The sequence below is a fragment of the Trichomycterus rosablanca genome, chromosome 11 (assembly GCF_030014385.1).
Source record: "Trichomycterus rosablanca isolate fTriRos1 chromosome 11, fTriRos1.hap1, whole genome shotgun sequence".
NCBI classification, from domain to species: Eukaryota; Metazoa; Chordata; class Actinopteri; order Siluriformes; family Trichomycteridae; genus Trichomycterus; species Trichomycterus rosablanca.
In genome coordinates, this window is record NC_085998.1 from 14166387 (window position 1) to 14185541 (window position 19155).

Consider the following 19155-nt stretch of genomic DNA (forward strand, 5'->3'; position numbering starts at 1 on the left):
CATGACCAAGACTGGACCAAGACAAAGACAATCATTGTTTTATTCAAAACCAGAACAAAACCAAAACTTTAATGTCAAATACAAGAACAAGACTTCTGATAATCAAGGACACAACTAGATTGAGACTTTGATTGATCATGACCAAGAATGGACCAGGACAAAAGCAATATTTTTTATACTCAAAACCAGGACAAAACCAAAACGTTTAATGTCAAATACAATTATTCAATTATCAAGCACAAGACTAGATTAAGACTTTTATTGGCCAGGACTGGACAGGACTTCGATCCCCAGGTGGGGCAGTTCGGGTCCTTTCTGTGTGGACTTTGCATGCTCTCCCTGTGTCTGCGTGGGTTTCCTCCGGGTGCTCCGGTTTCCTCCCACAGTCCAAAGACATGCAAGTGAGGTGAATTGGCGATACTAAATTGTCCATGACTGTGGTCGATATAACCTTGTGAACCGATGAACCTTGTGTAATGAGTAACTACCGTTCCTGTCATGAATATAACCAAAGTGTAAAACATGACGTTAAAATCCTAATAAACAAACAAACAAACAAACAAACAAACAAAACAAGGACAAAACCAAAACCTCTAATATTAAATACAAGAACAAGACTTCTGATAATCAAGTACACGACTAGATGAAGACTTTTATTGATTATGACCAGGACTGGATCAAGACAAGAACAATCATTTTAATCCAGGACAAAACCAAAACTTTTAATGTCAAATACAAGACCTAGACTTCTAATACTTAAGCACAAGACTAGATTAAGACTTTTATTGATCATGATTGGACCAACACAAGACTGGACCAACACAAGGACAATAATTTTATTATTCAAAACTAGGACAAAACCAAAACCTCAAATGTCAAATACAAGACCAAGACTTCTGATAATTAAGCACAAGACTAGATTAAAATTTGTATTGAACATTATCAATACTGGACCAAAACAAGAACAATAATTTTAATAGTCAAATTAGGACAAGTTATTTTTACCGATACTATACAGTATCTGTTTATTTTACATTGTTTTTAAAGAGTTTTAACCATCAAAATGGTTTATAAATTATAAATTTGTGTCTACATTAAACTCATCACATGCTATTAGTAATAATCACATGACATTTTACTCACAAGGTCACACAGTGTTACATATATAAAGGTGACAAAGTTTTAGCCATCAAAATGGTTTATAAATTTGTGTCTACATTACACTATCACATGCTATTAGTAATAATGACATGACATTTTACTCACAAGGTCATACAGTGTTACAAATATAAAAGTGACAAACTGGCACCCTGTCCAGGGTATTTCTGCCCACACTTAGACGCACTGCTGCCTTAGCCATAACAAAACAGTTGATAAAAATGAGGGTTTATTTTCTTACTCCTCTTACAAGACATTTTACTGTAATACAACTTAAAATCACAACTCATGTTCTCTCACTTGTGGCAGCATTGCCAATGCTATAAAATGTCATAGTAGGCCACAGACATCCAATAATAAAAATTCCTTTTTCTTTTTTATCATGTTGTAGCTATGAAGCACTGGAAAAGAAACTGAAGGAGGCATTCACGGAAAGAACAGGAGTTTTGCGTCAGTTGTCAAAAACATCGAAGGAGCTGGACAGCATAAAGGGCAACCTACAGGTAAGAATTAATTTACAGTTCAGGCAAAAGTTCCGAATTCCATGTTGTTGCAAGGTCTGATTTAACTAACAAACTATTCAACTACTATTGGCTGGCAAACACAGCAAATACTATATTCACTGATCGGCCATAATATTAAAACTACCTCTCTGTTTCTACACTCACTGTCCATTTTACCAGCTCCGCTTACCATATAGAAGCACTTTGTAGTTCTACAATTACTGACTGTAGTCCATCTGTTTCTCTGCATGCTTTGTAAGCCCCTCTTATGCTGTTCTTCAATTGTCAGGACTCTCCCAGGACCACCACAGAGCAGGTATTATTTGGGTGGTGGATCATTCTCAGCACTGCAGTGACATGGTGGTGGTGTGTTAGCGTGTGTTGTGCTGGTATGAGTGGATCAGACACAGCAGCGCTGCTGGAGTTTTTAAATACTGTGTCCACTCACTGCCGACTCTATTACACACTCTTACCTAGTTGGTCCACCTTGTAAATGTACAGTCAAAGACGATCGCTTATCTATTGCTGCTGTTTGAGTTGGTCATCTTCGAGACCTTCATCAGTGGTCACAGAACGCTGTCCACGGGGCACTGTTGGCTGGATGTTTTTGTTTGGTGGACTATTCTCAGTCCAGCAGTGACAGTGAGGTATTTAAAAACTCCACCAGCGCTGCTGTGTCTTATCCACTCATACCAGCACAACACACACTAACACACCACCACCTTGTCATTGTCACTGCAGTGCTGAGAATGGTCCACCACCCAAATTTTACCTACTCTGTAGTGGTCCTGTGGGGGTCCTGACCATTGAAGAACAGCATGAAAGGGGGCTAACAAAGCATGCAGAGAAACAGATGGACTACAGTCAGTAATTGTAGAACTACAAAGTGCTTCTATATGGTAAGTGGAGCTGATAAAATGGACAGTGAGTGTGGTTTTAATGTTATGGCCGATCAGTGTATACATATATTCTAAACAGTTGACAATAAAGACAAATGGCACGGATAAGCTGACATTAGTTGCCACACAGATGATCATAATTTAAAATCCTCCAGTTTTCCACCATGTGGCAGGATGAGTCACTGATACGCAAACTTTTTAAATTGAAGAGTGACATTAAGCTAAAAGATGCCCCTGTTTAAAATTCACTATTTTCCGTGGGCCAGAATATAAATTTGTGATAAGTTACCTTCCACTTATGAGCTGGTTCATTATCCAGTCTGCAAGCTGCCAGCCTGTGAGCTATGTGCCAACACTGTGTAACTGGTATTATGAAATAATTTGCTCTGTTTTGCTACTATTATGCTAAATAAGTCACCGTGAATTTAGATACTAAAATATGACTTGTATCTACCTGTGACCAGTGCAAGTGAGCTTCTAGTTAGAATAGCGAGTGAGCCCTCTAACTGCTTATAACACTTACCAAAGCCCAAAACGTATCAGAAAATGAAGAGCACCCTTGGTTGTACGCTAATTGGATGCTATTTCAGAGCAGTAGTTTGCAGTTTGAGATGCAGCCAAAACAGCAGATGTTTGTTTTATTGCAATTACTTGGATAACTGAGTCTGTCCAGCCCCATAAATGTAAAAGCACTGAGATACATTTACTGAAAATACGATAATAAATCGAGGATCAGTTACTGAAATCACAGGCATGATTACTTGTAAATAATGCAAGCTAACATAGTTTAACAGCATACATACCATGGCAACTTGAAGTATGTATATATATGAGCAAGCATAAGGATTTGACTAAGTTTGACAAGGGCCAAATTGTGATGGCTAGACGACTGGGTCAGAGCATCTCCAAAACTGCAGCTCTTGTGGGGTGTTCCCGGTCTGCAGTGGTCAGTATCTATCAAAAGTGGTCCAAGGAAGGAACAGTGGTAAACCGGCGACAGGGTCATGGGTGGCCAAGGCTCATTGATGCACGTGGGGAGTGAAGGCTGGCCCTTGTGGTCCGATCCAACAGATGAGCTACTGTAGCTCAAATTGCTGAAGACGTTAATGCTGGTTCTGATAGAAAGGTGTCAGAATACACAGTGCATCACAGTTTGTTGTGTATGGGGCTGCATAGCCGCAGACCAGTCAGGGTGCCCATGCTGACCCCTGTCCACTGCCGAAAGCGCCAACAATGGGCATGTGAGCATCGGAACTGGAAACAGTATTCTCTGATGGCTGTGGCCTCTTTCAGCAGGATAATGCGCCCTGCCACAAAGCAAAAATGGTTCAGGAATGGTTTGAGGAGCACAACAACGAGTTTGAGGTGTTGACTTGGCCTCCAAATTCCCCAGATCTCAATCCAATCGTGCATCTGCGAGATGTGCTGAACAAACAAGTCCGATCCATGGAGGCCCCACCTCACAACTTACAGGAGTTAAAGGATCTGCTGCTAACATCTTGGTGCCAGATACCACAGCACACCTTCAGGGGTCTAGTGGAGTCCATGCCTCGACGGGTCAGGGCTGTTTTGGCAGCAAATGAGGACCAACACAATATTAGGAAGGTGGTCATAATGTTATGGTGATTACGATTGGTGATTTTCTCCCTTTTTCTCTCAATGTAGCATAGCCAATTAGTCTTCTGCTGTTGGGGACCCCAGTCGCATCCGAGAAGGGTATAATTGCCTGATACACACTCCCTTTGACATGTACACAGTCCACAAACTCTTCTTATTTGCCCATATTTTGGTGGATTAGTGTAAAAGGCCAGTCTAGCGCACAAAGAGTCCACTTCTATACAGGCGCCTCGGGCTACTAACCTGGATCTTTACACAGCACCAAAGACCCCACCCTCTTATTAGTCTGGTCTTTCCCACCCAGCAGACTTAGTGGCCAATTTTGTCTGCTCCAGGCACTGTCAGTTTTATCTGCTAGGGGACACACAGCCAACCCGAGCCAAGCTGAGATTCGGAGGTCATAACACAATTTTAAATCATGTAATTTTTGTAAAATATAAAAGATCATACATGTTTGGGCATATGTCATCTGTGTGATAATAGCAAGGTTCACTTGCTGCAGATTTTTTCACTGCATCACTGAGACTGAGGTGTTTCATTTAGTCATCCCAAATGTTCTCCAGCTGATAGCCTGGATAACCTTATCCAGCCAGTTATGCTCATTACTAACTCAGTGACCTTTTCTTGACTTTGAGTCTTCATTGTGTGAAATCAAATCTAGTGGAAGTCATAACTCATTCACACCACTTTATCCTGGTTAGGGTAGCAGTAGGTCTGGCTATACCCAGAAACACAATGCACTCACATGCACTCACACACATACTGTACATTTTTTCACACCTAGGGGCAATTATGAACACTCACTTACTCACTTTCTTAACCGCTTATCCAATTAGGGTGGAGGGCGGGGGGGGGGGGGGGTGCCAGAGTGAAGTGAATAACACTGATAATCTTTTCATTATGGCACCTGTTAGTGGGTGGGATATATTAGGCAGCAAGTGAACATTTTATCCTCAAAGTTGATGTGTTAGAAGCAGGAAAAATGGGCAAGCAGAAGGATTTGAGCGAGTTTGACAAGGGCCAAATTGTGATGCTAGAGGACTGGGTCAGAGCATCTCCAAAACTGCAGCTCTTGTGGGGTGTTCCCTGTCTGCAGTGGTCAGTATCTATCAAAAGTGGTCCAAAGAAGGAACAGTGGTAAACCGACGACAGGGTAATGGGCGGCCAAGGCTCATTGATTCACATGGGAAGCGAAGGCTGGCCCGTGTGGTCCGATCCAACAGACAAGCTACTGTAGCTCAAACTGCTAAAGAAGTTAATACTTACTCACTTTCTTAACCGCTTATTCAATTAGGGTGGGGGGGCAGAGCCCATCTTAGTGGGCCCAAGGCACACAGCAACACCCTGGACGGGGCGCCAGTCCACCGCAGGGCAGACACACACACACACACACACACACACACACACACACACACATACACCTATAGGGCAATTCAGTGTCTCCAATTGTCTCCAGTTAACCTTACTGCATGTTTTTGGACTGTGGGAGGAAACCGGAGCTCCCGGAGGAAACCCACACAGACACGGGGAGAACGTGCAAAAGCCGCACAGAAAGGACCCGGACCGCCTTGTCTGGGGATCGAACCCAGGACCTTCTTGCTGTGAGGCGACAGTGCTACCCGCCGAGCCACCGTGCTACCCGCAGTTATGAACAGCCAATACATCTTCAGCATGTGAGGAAACCAGAGAACCTAAAGAAAAGCCCACATGCACACTGGGAGAGTATGCATAAATTCTCAGAGACAATGAGTAGAACTAAGAATGGAACCAAGGTCATTAGGGCCCGTGTTGCTGTGTCACTGCAATCTTTTTAGAAAAATGTCACACATTTGCCAGACATTTGAATAGAAACAATGAGATTGAAGGTCTTGGAGATGCACTTCAGCAGTATTTGTGGTAGAACATGATGCCTAAGCTATTCTCTGAGCCACAGTCTCTCTCGGGAAGCTTGAATTTGAAAAGCCTTGTGTGGGATTTTTCTGGGACTCCTGCCAGACTGTTTTATGAGTCTGAGATGTTGTTCCCCTTAGTCCTGGATCTGCTTTAAAACCACAATCAACACTAACAGTCAAATTGATAATGTGCATGTGACCTTTTGGGAGTAGCTGCCTTGTTCATCCTGTTTATGAGGAGATTTTTCTTTTGTTTAGCTCATCATCATTAAACTTTGTCTGATGAGACCTTGTTTCTGAGCTGTACTGCAGTCATGTGGAGGATCTATATTATGGATTCCTGCCAGGTCATCTTTCAGGATGACAGTATGCCAGGATCGCTCAAGCTCAACAATGGCACAGATATCATGTGACTGACAAGTTTGGCTGATGAAAGGACTGACAAAATGTTGCCTTAGTTTATTTATTTATTTATTTTGTAAACTGGATTTTGGTGAAACTGCTTAACTCAAAATATTGTGTAAACTTGTGTTCAATCTGGCTGTGACAGAGTTCTAGGTGGTTTGCTATGATGTTTCAGGTGGTTATGAGGGTAATGCTAAGTGGTTGATATGCTGTTTCAAGCTGCTGTTCCAATAGATGTTATGATATTGTGATATGATATAATGATATTGCTGTGATTGCTTTTTTGTTGCCAGATCTGCAAAACAGTTTCTTTTTTGCACTTTCTGAATTTTATTTAGGACTTATACTTATGCTTATCGTAAGATAACCATTTGGGTTTTTTCTCTGACCTTAGCTAGAGATTACTGTTTTATTTTTAGGTCTACTCAAATCTTCCCTAAATTCACTTTGGTTACTGACATCTTTATATATACACCTACCAGGCATAACATCATGACCATTGACAGGTGAAGTGAATAACACTGATTATCTCTTCATCGCGGCACCTGTTATGCAGCAAGTGAACATTTTATCCTAAAAGTTGATGTGTTAGAAGCAGGAAAAATGGGCAAGCGTAAGGATTTGAGCGAGTTTGACAAGGGCCAAATTGTGATGGCTAGACGACTGGGTCAGAGCATCTCCAAAACTGCAGCTCTTGTGGGGTGTTCTCGGTCTGCAGTGGTCAGTATCTATCAAAAGTGGTCCAAGGAAGGAACAGTGGTAAACCGGCGACAGGGTCATGGGTGGCCAAGGCTCATTGATGCACATGGGGAGCGAAGGCTGTGCAGTACCGACTGCCTCTTTTCACCTGCATGAGGTGAGTTCACATGCGGATCAGCCTTGTGCATGGAGAGCCACACCTTGATCAGCATTATTCCTCAACTCTGCGCAGGCGCCATCAATCAGCCAGGAGAGGTCGTAATTGTACCAGTTATGAGGAACCCTGGTCTGGCCCATCCCACCCCTGAACAACAGCCAATCGTTATTCATATGATGTATTCGAAATCTCAGTTCTGGTGCGCTAGCGTATTTTACCGCTGCGCCACCTGAGCGGCCATTTTTTATATTTTTACTGAAGCAGTGACAGGGTCAGCAGCAAATAAACTTTCCTATTAGCACACAGATGACATATGCCCAAAAATGTTTGACCATTATTCTTTTATATTTTTTTACAAAAAATACAGCATTTAAAAGTATACTGTTCAGATACCAGGACTTCCATGGTATATATGCTGTTAAACTACTGTTTGTTAGCTTGCATTTATTACTAGTAATCATGCCTGTGGCTTCTCAGTGGCGTTTACAGCTTTCCCCTCAATTTGCACAAAATGTGTAATATAAAAGTCACATACTGTGCTGTGCTATCTCACAAATCTACATCCTTCCTTTAGTCTATATAAAATATTTTAAACTACTGTACATTAAATACCCTACATGTTTAATAAAGTCTAGTTGGAAGAGAGTCTGTATAAAGTGTCATAGCTGACGAAAATCTTTTTCTTAGCAGCAATCACAGCAGTATTTCCCAGCAAGCTTGTTCAAAGTGATTGTAATTATCAGTCCTTATAGGCCTCAATTTCCTACCAACTGCACCACAGATTTGTCCAACAATTTACTGAGCTTACTTCACGTCTTAGTATATATAATAATAATAATAATAATAATAATAATAATAATAAAAATTATAATAATCACCATCATAATTTCACAAAAAAAAAATGTTTTTTTTAAATGAATTTATTAGAATTCATTCAAGAGAAAAAAGGCCAGGTCAATTATAACAAACAGACGATGGTAATGAACAAATTGCTTAGTCATACTGAAGAAGTAAGTCTTAGATAGGGAACAGTAATGAGTCCCAGGTGTTACCTATTAAGACAGGTTATTGGTTATTACTCAGGAGATTTCCCCCCTTTTGTTTTCCACTTTTGTATTTGCATATATACACCTCAAATTATCATACACAATGTCATTTGACTTTATACTTACACCGATCATGCATAACATTATGACCGCCTTCCTAATATTGTGTTGGTCCCCCTTTTGCTGCTAAAACAGCCCTGCAACTGTGATGCACTGTGTATTCTGGCACCTCAGCAATCTGAGCTACAGTAGCTCGTCTGTTGGATCGGACCACACGGGCCAGCCTTTGCTCCCCACGTGTATCAATGAGCCTTGGCCGCCCATGACCCTGTCGCCGGTTTACCACTGTTCCTTCCTTGGACCATGGCTGGATTACTGACCGGGCCAGTGGGGCCAGCGCCCAGGGGCCCTTAAGGTCAGGGGGCCCCGGGGGGGCCCTGGCCCAAAACATTTTGCGATGCCTTTCAACATTTATGATACAATATATTTTTATTTCCGAGGGCCCTCCATTTTAAGGATCCTCTGACTATTAGGGACTTCGACCCCAGGGCCTCTTGGGGGCCCTAGCCATGCTTTTGGGGCCCCTAGCCATGCTTTTGGGCCCTAGCCATGCTTTTGGGGGCCCTAGCCATGCTTTTGGGCCCCTTATGAAAATGGATGAGGCGTTGTGGCACTGCTCTGACTTCGACTTCTGGCTATTAGGGGTCCTAGGAAAGAGGGGGGCATATTTTTAGAGGGCCCTGGTTATGAGAGCTCCTACCAGGGGGCCCTAGAGAAGAGCAGGGCATACCATTAGAGGGCCCTTGATCACGAGGGCCCCTGCTATGGGGCCCTTGACTTCCATAGAAGTCGTTTACCATGGCTCCTTGACTTTCTAGGGACCTACAAATTGCTAGGCAAGCTACCATATTTCATAACAGACGTTTTGTTGCAAATATGCGATTCAGGCCCTTACTTAATGTTTCTGAATTTGTATTGTTTCAAAATTATTATGTTCAATTTCTCTTAAGCGCAGAGACACAAATTAATTTAGCAATTTTGCAATTATTTAAATTTAAGACAAGCAATTTCAAGCAGTTTGAATGCATACACACACTTAACTGAGCTATTTGATGTTCTTTTCATGCCTGACAATATGTCCAACAGTGAGCTCACTTTAAAGGCTAACTCACTCGCTGCAGCATATCCTTCAGATCTGAACATGAGCCTGGCAGATGAATTGATGAAAAGCCTGGCAGGGGCCCAGACTATCCTTAATCCGTCCTTGCCTTGGACCACTTTTGATAGATACTGACCACTGCAGACCGGGATTGCCCCACATTTTTCCTGCTTCTAACACATCAACTTTGAGGGTAAAATGTTCACTTGCTGCCTAATATATCCCACCCACTAACAGGTGCTGTGATGAAGAGAAAATCAGTGTAAGATAATCATTTACTTCACTTGTCAGTGGTCATAATGTTATGCCTCGTTGTTTTATAAAGAAAGAAGCCATGTACAATGAAATAAAGAAATACTGATTTTGGATGGATATAAGTGCAACTTTTGCCCATCAATCTACTCGTATTCACTCATTATGATTAAGTGGAAATTTTAAAGCTTTCAAAAATGAATAAAAAATTAACAACAGGATTTTATTATTCACAAAAGTCTTCAGACCCAACAAAACTGATACAACAAACTGTGCTCAGATGGGACAGACAAGATGTTCAGGCCTTTAGTAAAGTGACAAGACAAAAGCCACAGTTCAGTAAAAGTGAAATGACAGCCTGTTAAACAGGCACTCCACAACACCCAGCTAATACCATCCCTGTGCTATCAGGGTGTATCTTAGTGACAGGCACAGGAGAGACTGTTAAGATTTACTTTTTCGGCATTTAGCAGACCACTATTTTTTATCCAAAGTGACTTACAGTACTGTGACAGTATATTGTCTAAGCAATTGAGGGTTAAAGGCCTTGCTCAAGGACCCAACAGTGGAAACCTGGCAGTGGTGGGGCTTGAACCAGCAACCTTTTCAATTACCAATCCATTACCTTAACCACTAGGCTACAACTGCCCTAAGAATTAAAGTATGGATGAATACAACCAAACACAGTGATATTTGTATACAACCCCAAATCAGAAAAAGTTGGGACAGCATGGAAAATGCAAATAATAAAAAAACACAGAGTTTCTTACTTTGACTTTTATTTGATTGCAGACAGGATGAGCCTGAGATATTTCATGTTTTATCTGCTCAGCTTCATTTTATTTATTAATAAACATCCATTCCTGCATTTCAGGCCTGCAACACATTCCAAAAAACAGGGGACAGTAAAGCATTTACCACTTTGTAATGTTGCCATTCCTTTTCACCACACTTAAAAGACGTTTTGGCACCGAGGATACCGAGTGATTTAGTGTTTCAGCTTTAATTTTGTCCCATTCTTCCTGCAAACACGTCTTAAGATGTGCAACAGTACGGGGTCGTCATCGCATTTTCATTTCAAAATTCTCCACACATTCTGTATTAGGGACAGGTCAGAACTGCAGGTAGGCCAGTCCAGTACCTGTACCCTCTTCTTCCACAGCCATGCCTTTGTAATGTGTGCAGCATGTGGTTTTGCATTGTCTTGTTGAAAAATGCTGGACGTCCCTGGAAAAGATGTCGTCTTGAAGATCTCAATGTACTTTTCTGCATTAATGCTGCCATCACAGAAGTGTAAATGACCTTTGCTAAGGGCACTGACACAGCCCCATACCATGACAGACTCTGGCTTTTGGACTTGTTGCTGATAACAGTCTGGATGGTCTTTTTTCGTCTTTGGTCATCCATTTTTTCCAAAAAAAAAGACCTGGAATGCTGATTCATCTGACCACAATACACGTTTCCACTGTGTGATGGTCCATCCTAGATGCCTCCAAGCCCAGAAAAGTCGACACCACTTCTGGACATGGTTAACATAAGGCTTCTTTCATGCACAATAAAGTTTAAAGTGGCATTTGTGCATGTAACTCTGTATTGTAGAGCTTAAAAAAGGTTTGCCAAAGTAATTCCTCACCCATGTGGTTATATCTATTGCTGAGTGGTGGTTCTTGATGCAGTTCCGTCTGAGGGATCGAAGATCACGGGCGTTCAGCTTAAGCTGTACTTAAAATCAAATCCACAACATAAGAAATATTCAAAAAGTTAATATTTATCAGTACATCTAATTTGACGTTCTATAAATGGAAATTTCATGAAACACAGACGGGTGCACCACACAAAATCTGCTCTCGGACTGATAATAATAATCTGATAATAAAATAAAAAAAGCCAGCAGTCCCTCAACGATACATAATGACCTGGAAACAGCAGGAACAACAGTTTCAAAAGAACAGCCAGAACAACCAGAAGCACAGAGATGTTCATCTGAAATATGCACATGGATATTTAGACAAATCAGAACAATGTTCAGAAGAACAAAAATAAAACATTTAGATAAAAATTCAGCCTGGCAAGTTTGAAGAAAGAAGATTTTTGCATTTCATCCTGAGAACACCATGCTCACAGTAAGGAATCAAATTGGGAGCGTCTTGATATACATCTGCTTTTCTTCTAATGGTACTGGGGAATTTCACATCATTAGAGGAAGGCAATGCCCCGAGACATTAAAAAATAGCTCATCTCTTTAAAACTAAAACTGGAGAAAATAATACTGTAACAAGACAACAACCACAAACATAAAGCCAAAATATCTAAAGACTTTCTAAACTCAAGACTCACTCAAAATGTATGAACAGTTTTTAAAAAATTTACTATGGTGAGATCTGTGACCTCTGAAAAACAACTATCCAAAAATGCGGATCAGCTTTGTGTACGGAGAGCCACACCCTGATCAACGCATTATCCCTCGACTGTATAGGCGCCATCAATCAGCCAGCAAAGATCGTAATTGCATCAGTTATGAGGTCCCATCCGGCTCCCACCCTGTATGAACAACAGCCAATCATCGTTCATGTAGCCGCCCAGCCCAGCCGGATGGCAGAGCTGAGTTTCGCACCGACAAGTTTGAAATGTCAGCTCTGGTGTGCTACTTCTATTTGCTCCAGGTGAACATGAGTGAGTGAATGGGTGTGTATGTTTTGTCTTGTTATGGAATGGTACTCTGTACATGGTGTATTCTTGCTAGTGCTGGTGTTTTCAGGTAACGTCAGACTCAATATGGCTCTGACCAGGTGATTTCAATGAATTTATGAATGTCCTTATTAAATACGTTTATTCTTATCAGACCTTTGAAACAGCATTTAAATAATCGATGTGTACAATAAACACACTAAAAATACAATTGTGTTTGTCAGTTATAATGCCTATGCTATAAAGTACAATGTAATTGTCAATGCGTCAAATGCAAATATCAACTGCATCCCTCAAACAGAACAGATGAATAGACAGCAGATAAATGTTCACCGTCATTAAACGTCTTTAACTGCTGTATTTCTTTTCCTTTCAGTCAATGAAGAATGGTGACTCAGTACCCAAAAAAGATGTACAGAGGATTCTGGAGCTCAGCCACAAGCAAAGGTAAGCTACATGCCATGTTATATAATAGGTAGTACCATGCAAGCTGATTGGTTGACAAATGCTTTAACCATTTTAATCATAAATAATAAACAAAAAAAATAATCTCTGTTGCTCAGTTGGTGCAATGGTAAAACACGCTAGCACATCAGAGCTGGGATTTCAAACTCATCAGTTCGAAACTCAGCTCTGCCATCCCGCTGGACTGGGCGGCTGCATGAACAACGATTAGCTTGTTGTTCATACAGGTTGGGAGCCGGAGGGGCCTTCATAACTGATGCAAGTACGACCTCTGCTGGCTGGTTGATGGTGCCTGCACAGAGTAGGGGAAAATGCGTTTGATCAGGGTGTGGCTCTCCGTACACAAAGCTGATCCGCATATGAACTCGACACGTGCAGGTGAAAAGATGCAGTCGGCTACTGCACACGTGTCGGAGGAGCGTGTTAGTACCGTCTCTCCTCAATCAGCAGTTGGGATCTGCATCAGTAGAGAGGAAGCGTCAGGTAATCAGGTAATTGGATACGACTAGATTGGGAGGAAAAAAAAGTGCCAAAAAAAAGTAAATAAATAAAATTATATATATATATATTATATATATATATACACACACTATATATTTACATTACATTTTCGCCATTTAGCAGACGCCTTTATCCAAAGCGGCTTACAGTAGTGGGACAGTATACAGTCTGAGCAATTGAGGTTTAAGGGCCTTGCTCAAGGGCCCAACAGCAGCAATCTGGCAGTAGTGGGGCTTGAACCAGCGATCTTCTGATTACTAGTCCAGTACCTTAACCGCTAGGCTACAACTGCATAATTCATGGGTCAGTTACTTTGCTCAGACTCAAAAGGTGAAATTAGCAGGGTGACTATGGTTTGATGGGATGAAAAGTTATGTTGACCAGATAGTCACCAGATCTCACCCTTTACATATACCATAATCAAAAGCACCAATTAAGACCCGGTTCTTTTGGAAGAAAAGTGTTTCATTGGTGTTTCACAGTTTCAGAGACTTTATGCCAAAGAGACATAATTAAACCTCTTGTAGCATCTTGTGGTGGACCAATGCCTTGGATTGACATTTTATTGGTTGTTTTTTTCCTTTAATTGGTCACCAAGCTGTATAATTAGACAAGAGTTTTTATTGGTATTCCACAGCCATGGGAAATCCAAGTTTCTGATTAACTGACAAATGTGCATTGATTGCTTCTAACAGGATTATAGCTGAATACTTTATATCATTATTATTATTAGCATAAACAACAGTGATATTCATTTCATCTTTAATTTGGTTAGCTGGGCAGTACATGAGTGTGGATCTAATATCATGGGTTTTAGCAGGTGTCTTGTTCTGGCTGGTAGGCACAAAACCTGGGGAAAAATCTAATATGCTATCTCTCACCACTGCGGAGAGTTGGAGCTTGCAAGGTCTAATCTCAGCGGTGCTAATCTCAGTGGTGTGCTCAACAGAGTGTCTGAGGATCAGGCAGGGTTTCTTATGATTGCTGCTGCAAAAAATATAACCTTTGCTGTCTGACTAAGGCACCAGCTTGTAAAGGGCATAGTATGACTTCCTGTACATTGTATGGCTCTTTGTGAGAATTTACAGCTGGCTGGTGTAAAGAAGTGACTGAACACTGTAGTTCTCCTCTGCCAGTGTGGGTGTGGAGGAGGTGGCAGAATTTCAGTAGGGCATTGGTACTGACTAGAGTAAAGGAGAAAAATTGCAAACATAAATAAATAAATTAATTTAAAATAATACATAGATCAACAAATAAATAAATAAATGAATGAATAAATAAATAAATAAATAAATAAATAAATAAATAAATAACAATACATAAAATAACAAATAAATAAATGAATTAATAAATAGATAACACATACAATAATAAATAAATAAATAAATACATTTAAAATAATAAACAGATCAACTAATAAATAAATAAATAACAATACATAAAATAACAAATAAATAAATAAATAAATAGATAACAATACATAAAATGATAAATTAATAAATTTACAATAATAAACAGATTAAAAAACAAATACATAAATAGATAACAATAATAAATAAATACTTAATAAATAGATAACAACACAGAAATAATAAATAAATAAATTTTAAATAATAAACAGATCAACTAATAAATAAATAAATTAATAAATAGATAACAACACAAAATAATAAATAAATAAATTTAAAATAATAAACAGATTAACTAATAAATAAATACATTAATAAATAAATAGATAACAACACATACAATAATAAATAAATAAAATTAAAATAATAAACAAATCAACTAATAAATAAATGAATAAATTAATTAATAGATAACACATAAAAAAATAAATAAATAAATACCTTTAAAATAATAAACAGATCAACTAATAAATAAATAACAATACATAAAATAACAAATATATTAATTCATTAATTAATACATGAATAACATAAAATACGTAAACTGATAAATTGATAAACAAAATGACAAAATTAATAAATTTAAAATAATAAACAGATTAAATAACAACTACATATATAGATAACAATAATAAATAAATGTAATGTAATGCCTAAACTTTGTGGTGTCAACATTATGGCAAATGCATGTTTATTTATTTTTCTCATTTATTTCTTTACCCTTTATTATGACGGACTAACATTATTGTTTACATAAACTATTATTGCTTGCAGAGAGTGATAATGGGCCACAGAGTTAAAAAAATTCAATCAAACCTGCTTTATGTCATGGTGTTCTTTGCGCCTGCCCCTGTCATTTCCTTATAGCAGGACACTTTATTTCTTACTTAGCACAGTAATAAGGCTTAGCATTGTATTAATGACGATTCGTTTTACATTATTTAAGATTATTTTAATAGCATTAATGCATTTTTGCATTTGCATCCATGACTGCTGCTGCTTTTCTCCTGTGCAGACAATCAGCTTAAGGACATTTACATACAGTATAATCATGCTGCCTAGAAACACCATGTCTAATAAGATCGGTACCTTAAGCAAGACATCCCGCTCTTTCTGTAGTTTTAAATGCTATATAATTGGACATATTTGTCCTCTGACAAGCTGCATTAACACTCATTTAAGTGAACCCCTATCCACCCCTCCATCTAAGGCTTTCACTCACATTTCTTGGAATGGGAACTGCTGCATATGAATGATATCTTTTGGCAGCTCCTATTAGTTTTGACTTCAGATACCCTTACTGAGGCAACCCTCGTATTTATTCAGGGACCAACACCAAGGGCTAGGTTCACCTAATTTCATGAGTCGGCTGTATCTGTGAGCCCAGCTTGGTATTCAAACTCCTGAAACTCGGCCCTGCTGTTACCAGCAGCATGGCTCTTTCCATTACACCACACCAGCTCACTATAAACTACTGCATGTAGTAATGCTGATTTGTGGAAGCCTAACGCACTAGACCAGAGTTTGATTCTCAGCTGTGCTATTGATCTGCCTGGGCATGCAACAGGCAAAACTGTAAGTGCCTGAGGAGGGGAGATTAATAGGGGTTTATCATTTGAACCCCTGGGACAGTGGTAGCCTAGTGGGTAAAGGTTTGGGATACCAATTGAAAGGTTGAGAGCTTGAATCCCAGCTCTGCCATGCAGCCACCGCTGGGCCCTTGAGCAAGGCCCTCAACCCTCTGGGCTCCAGGGGTGCTGTGCAATGTCCTGCGCTCTGACCCCAGATGCCAAATTGGGATATATGGAAAAAGAATTGCACTGTACCGTAGACCTGTGTATGTATATATGACAAATAAAGCCACTCGTCTTCTTCCTCTTACTGCTGCAATTGCGGCCCCTGCTGGCTGGAAGCATCATAGCATGTCTCTTCATACACTGACTTTCTATGAGATTTATTTATTTATTAGGATTTTAATGCCATGTTTTACACACTTCAGTTACATTCATGACAATAACGGTAGTTACACGTTACACAAGATTCATCAGTTCACAAGTTTAATGTCAAACACTGTCATCTCCAATTCACCTCACTTGCATGTCTTTGGACTGTGGGAGGAAACCGGGGCTCTCGGAGGACACCCATAAAGACACGGGGAGAACATGCACACCTGGGGATCAAACCCAGGACCTTCTTGCTGTGAGGCAACACTGCTACCCACTGTGCCGCCCCTTTCTGTGAGACTTTGCCTTTGCCAGTATAAAGCAGTGGAGGCAGATGTAATCAGAGAGAAAATGACTAGATTGGGAAAAAATGACTTCATATGAAACCATGACATTTAATTGCATAATTGTAAAGATTAAAAATAAAACAAGTGTTTTTTTAAAGAAAAATAAATACAAAAACATATGCGTATGCACCCTCACTAAGAAATGCTTCATCATTTTGTTAGGACTGTGTGTTCCTGCTTCTTTTGCATTGCTCAGCATTTAGATTTTGACTATGGCAGCAGTTTAAAGCTGGAGAATGTGCTGTTCTGCTATACATCACAGTGAATCAGTGCCTGGTCTGTGCTAAAGAACTTTGAGCTCTAAAATATATTCATCTTTCTAGCATTATGGCAACAAAATAGATGCTGTACGTTCCTGTCACCAGCTATTTACAGAGAAAATTAAATTCCACGTATTGGCAGCTACATAATGGCAAAAAAAAATCTAATTCCATTGCAGGTAAACAGTGAATAGACAATGAGAAATAGGTCAGAAGTGGAAAGGCCAAAAGCCTCATGCTTTATCTGAATTCTCTTGGCATGTCCTGGTAAAATGTCAGTATTTGGGGAAATGTCAGTACAATGCCTCTATGCGGACATAGTTATGAGAGGCCGTGTAGGCCATAATTCTGAGTTGAATTCTCTCACACACACTATCATACTCTCTCACACATACCATCATTCTCTCTCACACATACCATCATTCTCTCTCACACACACCATCATACTCTCACACATACCATCATTCTCTCTCACACACACCATCATACTCTCTTACACACACTGTCATACTCTCTCTCACACACCATCTTACTCTCTCACACACACACCATCATACTCTCTCACACACACTATCATACTCTCTCACACACACCATCATACTCTCTCTCACACACTATCATACTCTCTTACACACACCATCATACTCTCTCTCACACACTATCATACTCTCATACATGGATTACTATGCTCTTTCACATATACTACAATGATGAGTATGAGAGAGTATGATGGTGTGTGTGAGAGAGTATGATGGTGTGTGTGAGAGAGTATGACAGTGTGTGTAAGAGAGTATGATGGTGTGTGTGAGAGAGTATGATGGTGTGTGTGAGAGAGTATGATGGTGTGTGTGAGAGAGTATGATGGTGTGTGTGAGAGAGTATGATGGTGTGTGTGAGAGAGTATGATGGTGTGTGTGAGAGAGTATGATAGTGTGTGTGAGAGAATGATGGTGTGTGTGAGACAATTAATCTCAGAATTATGGCCTACACGGCCTCTCATACATAGTTGGCTTGATTCATGTATTCATTTTTTAAAAGAGCAAATTGATTTAAATTGTTTGAAATAAATGTGAGAAAATCACAAAATGATCATATGCATTTATTTTATTCACAACATTCATTTACATTAAATCATAAGCTGCTGTGTTACTGAAGGACACTAGTAATTATTTTTACCTTTAGGGATAAACATCTGAGCAGTTATGCAAAGAAAATGGCTTACCAGTTTCAAAACACACCTGCATATCCAACTTAAATATTGAAAATTATCTCCAGGGTTTTTTCTTTATTATAGAACATTTACAAGGAACTTGTCCTTAAGCGTAAAAACTCAGGCAATAGAAATATGCAGTAATAAAGTAGATCACACTTTATAGGTAAACTGTGTTAGACCTTCTGAATTACTGCTAGTACTGCTAGAACGCAACAGCACCAGAAAACAGAAGTGCGAATGGGTTCGTAGGGTAGCACTGTCACCTCATGGCAAGAAGGTCCTGGGTTTATTTTCCAGCTGGACAGTCCAGGTCCAGTCGGGTTAATTGGAGCTACTAAAATCACCCTAGGTGTGAATGTGTGTGTGTGTTTCCCCTGTGATAGACTGGCAACATGTCAATCAAACCCACTGCGACCCTGAATAAGTTAAAGCAGTGGTAAAACAAACAATAAATGAATGAAGGGGTTCATTTATTTTCATTAACCACGACATCCTGGTCAGAATCGCAATGTGTCGGTTACCATCCGAAAAACACTCCAAGA

The 19155-nt window shown here is 39.8% G+C and overlaps 1 protein-coding gene across 2 annotated transcripts in view; it reads left to right on the plus strand.

The window, feature by feature from the left end:
- luzp2 (leucine zipper protein 2) overlaps window positions 1–19155 on the plus strand; it is a 198054-nt gene that overhangs the window by 140983 nt on the left and 37916 nt on the right. For both annotated transcript variants that reach the window (XM_063004499.1, XM_063004500.1), the window contains exons 2-3: window positions 1550–1661; window positions 12852–12922. In XM_063004499.1, coding sequence (XP_062860569.1) covers window positions 1550–1661; window positions 12852–12922 — 183 coding nt within the window. The remainder of the gene's footprint in view (window positions 1–1549; window positions 1662–12851; window positions 12923–19155) is intronic.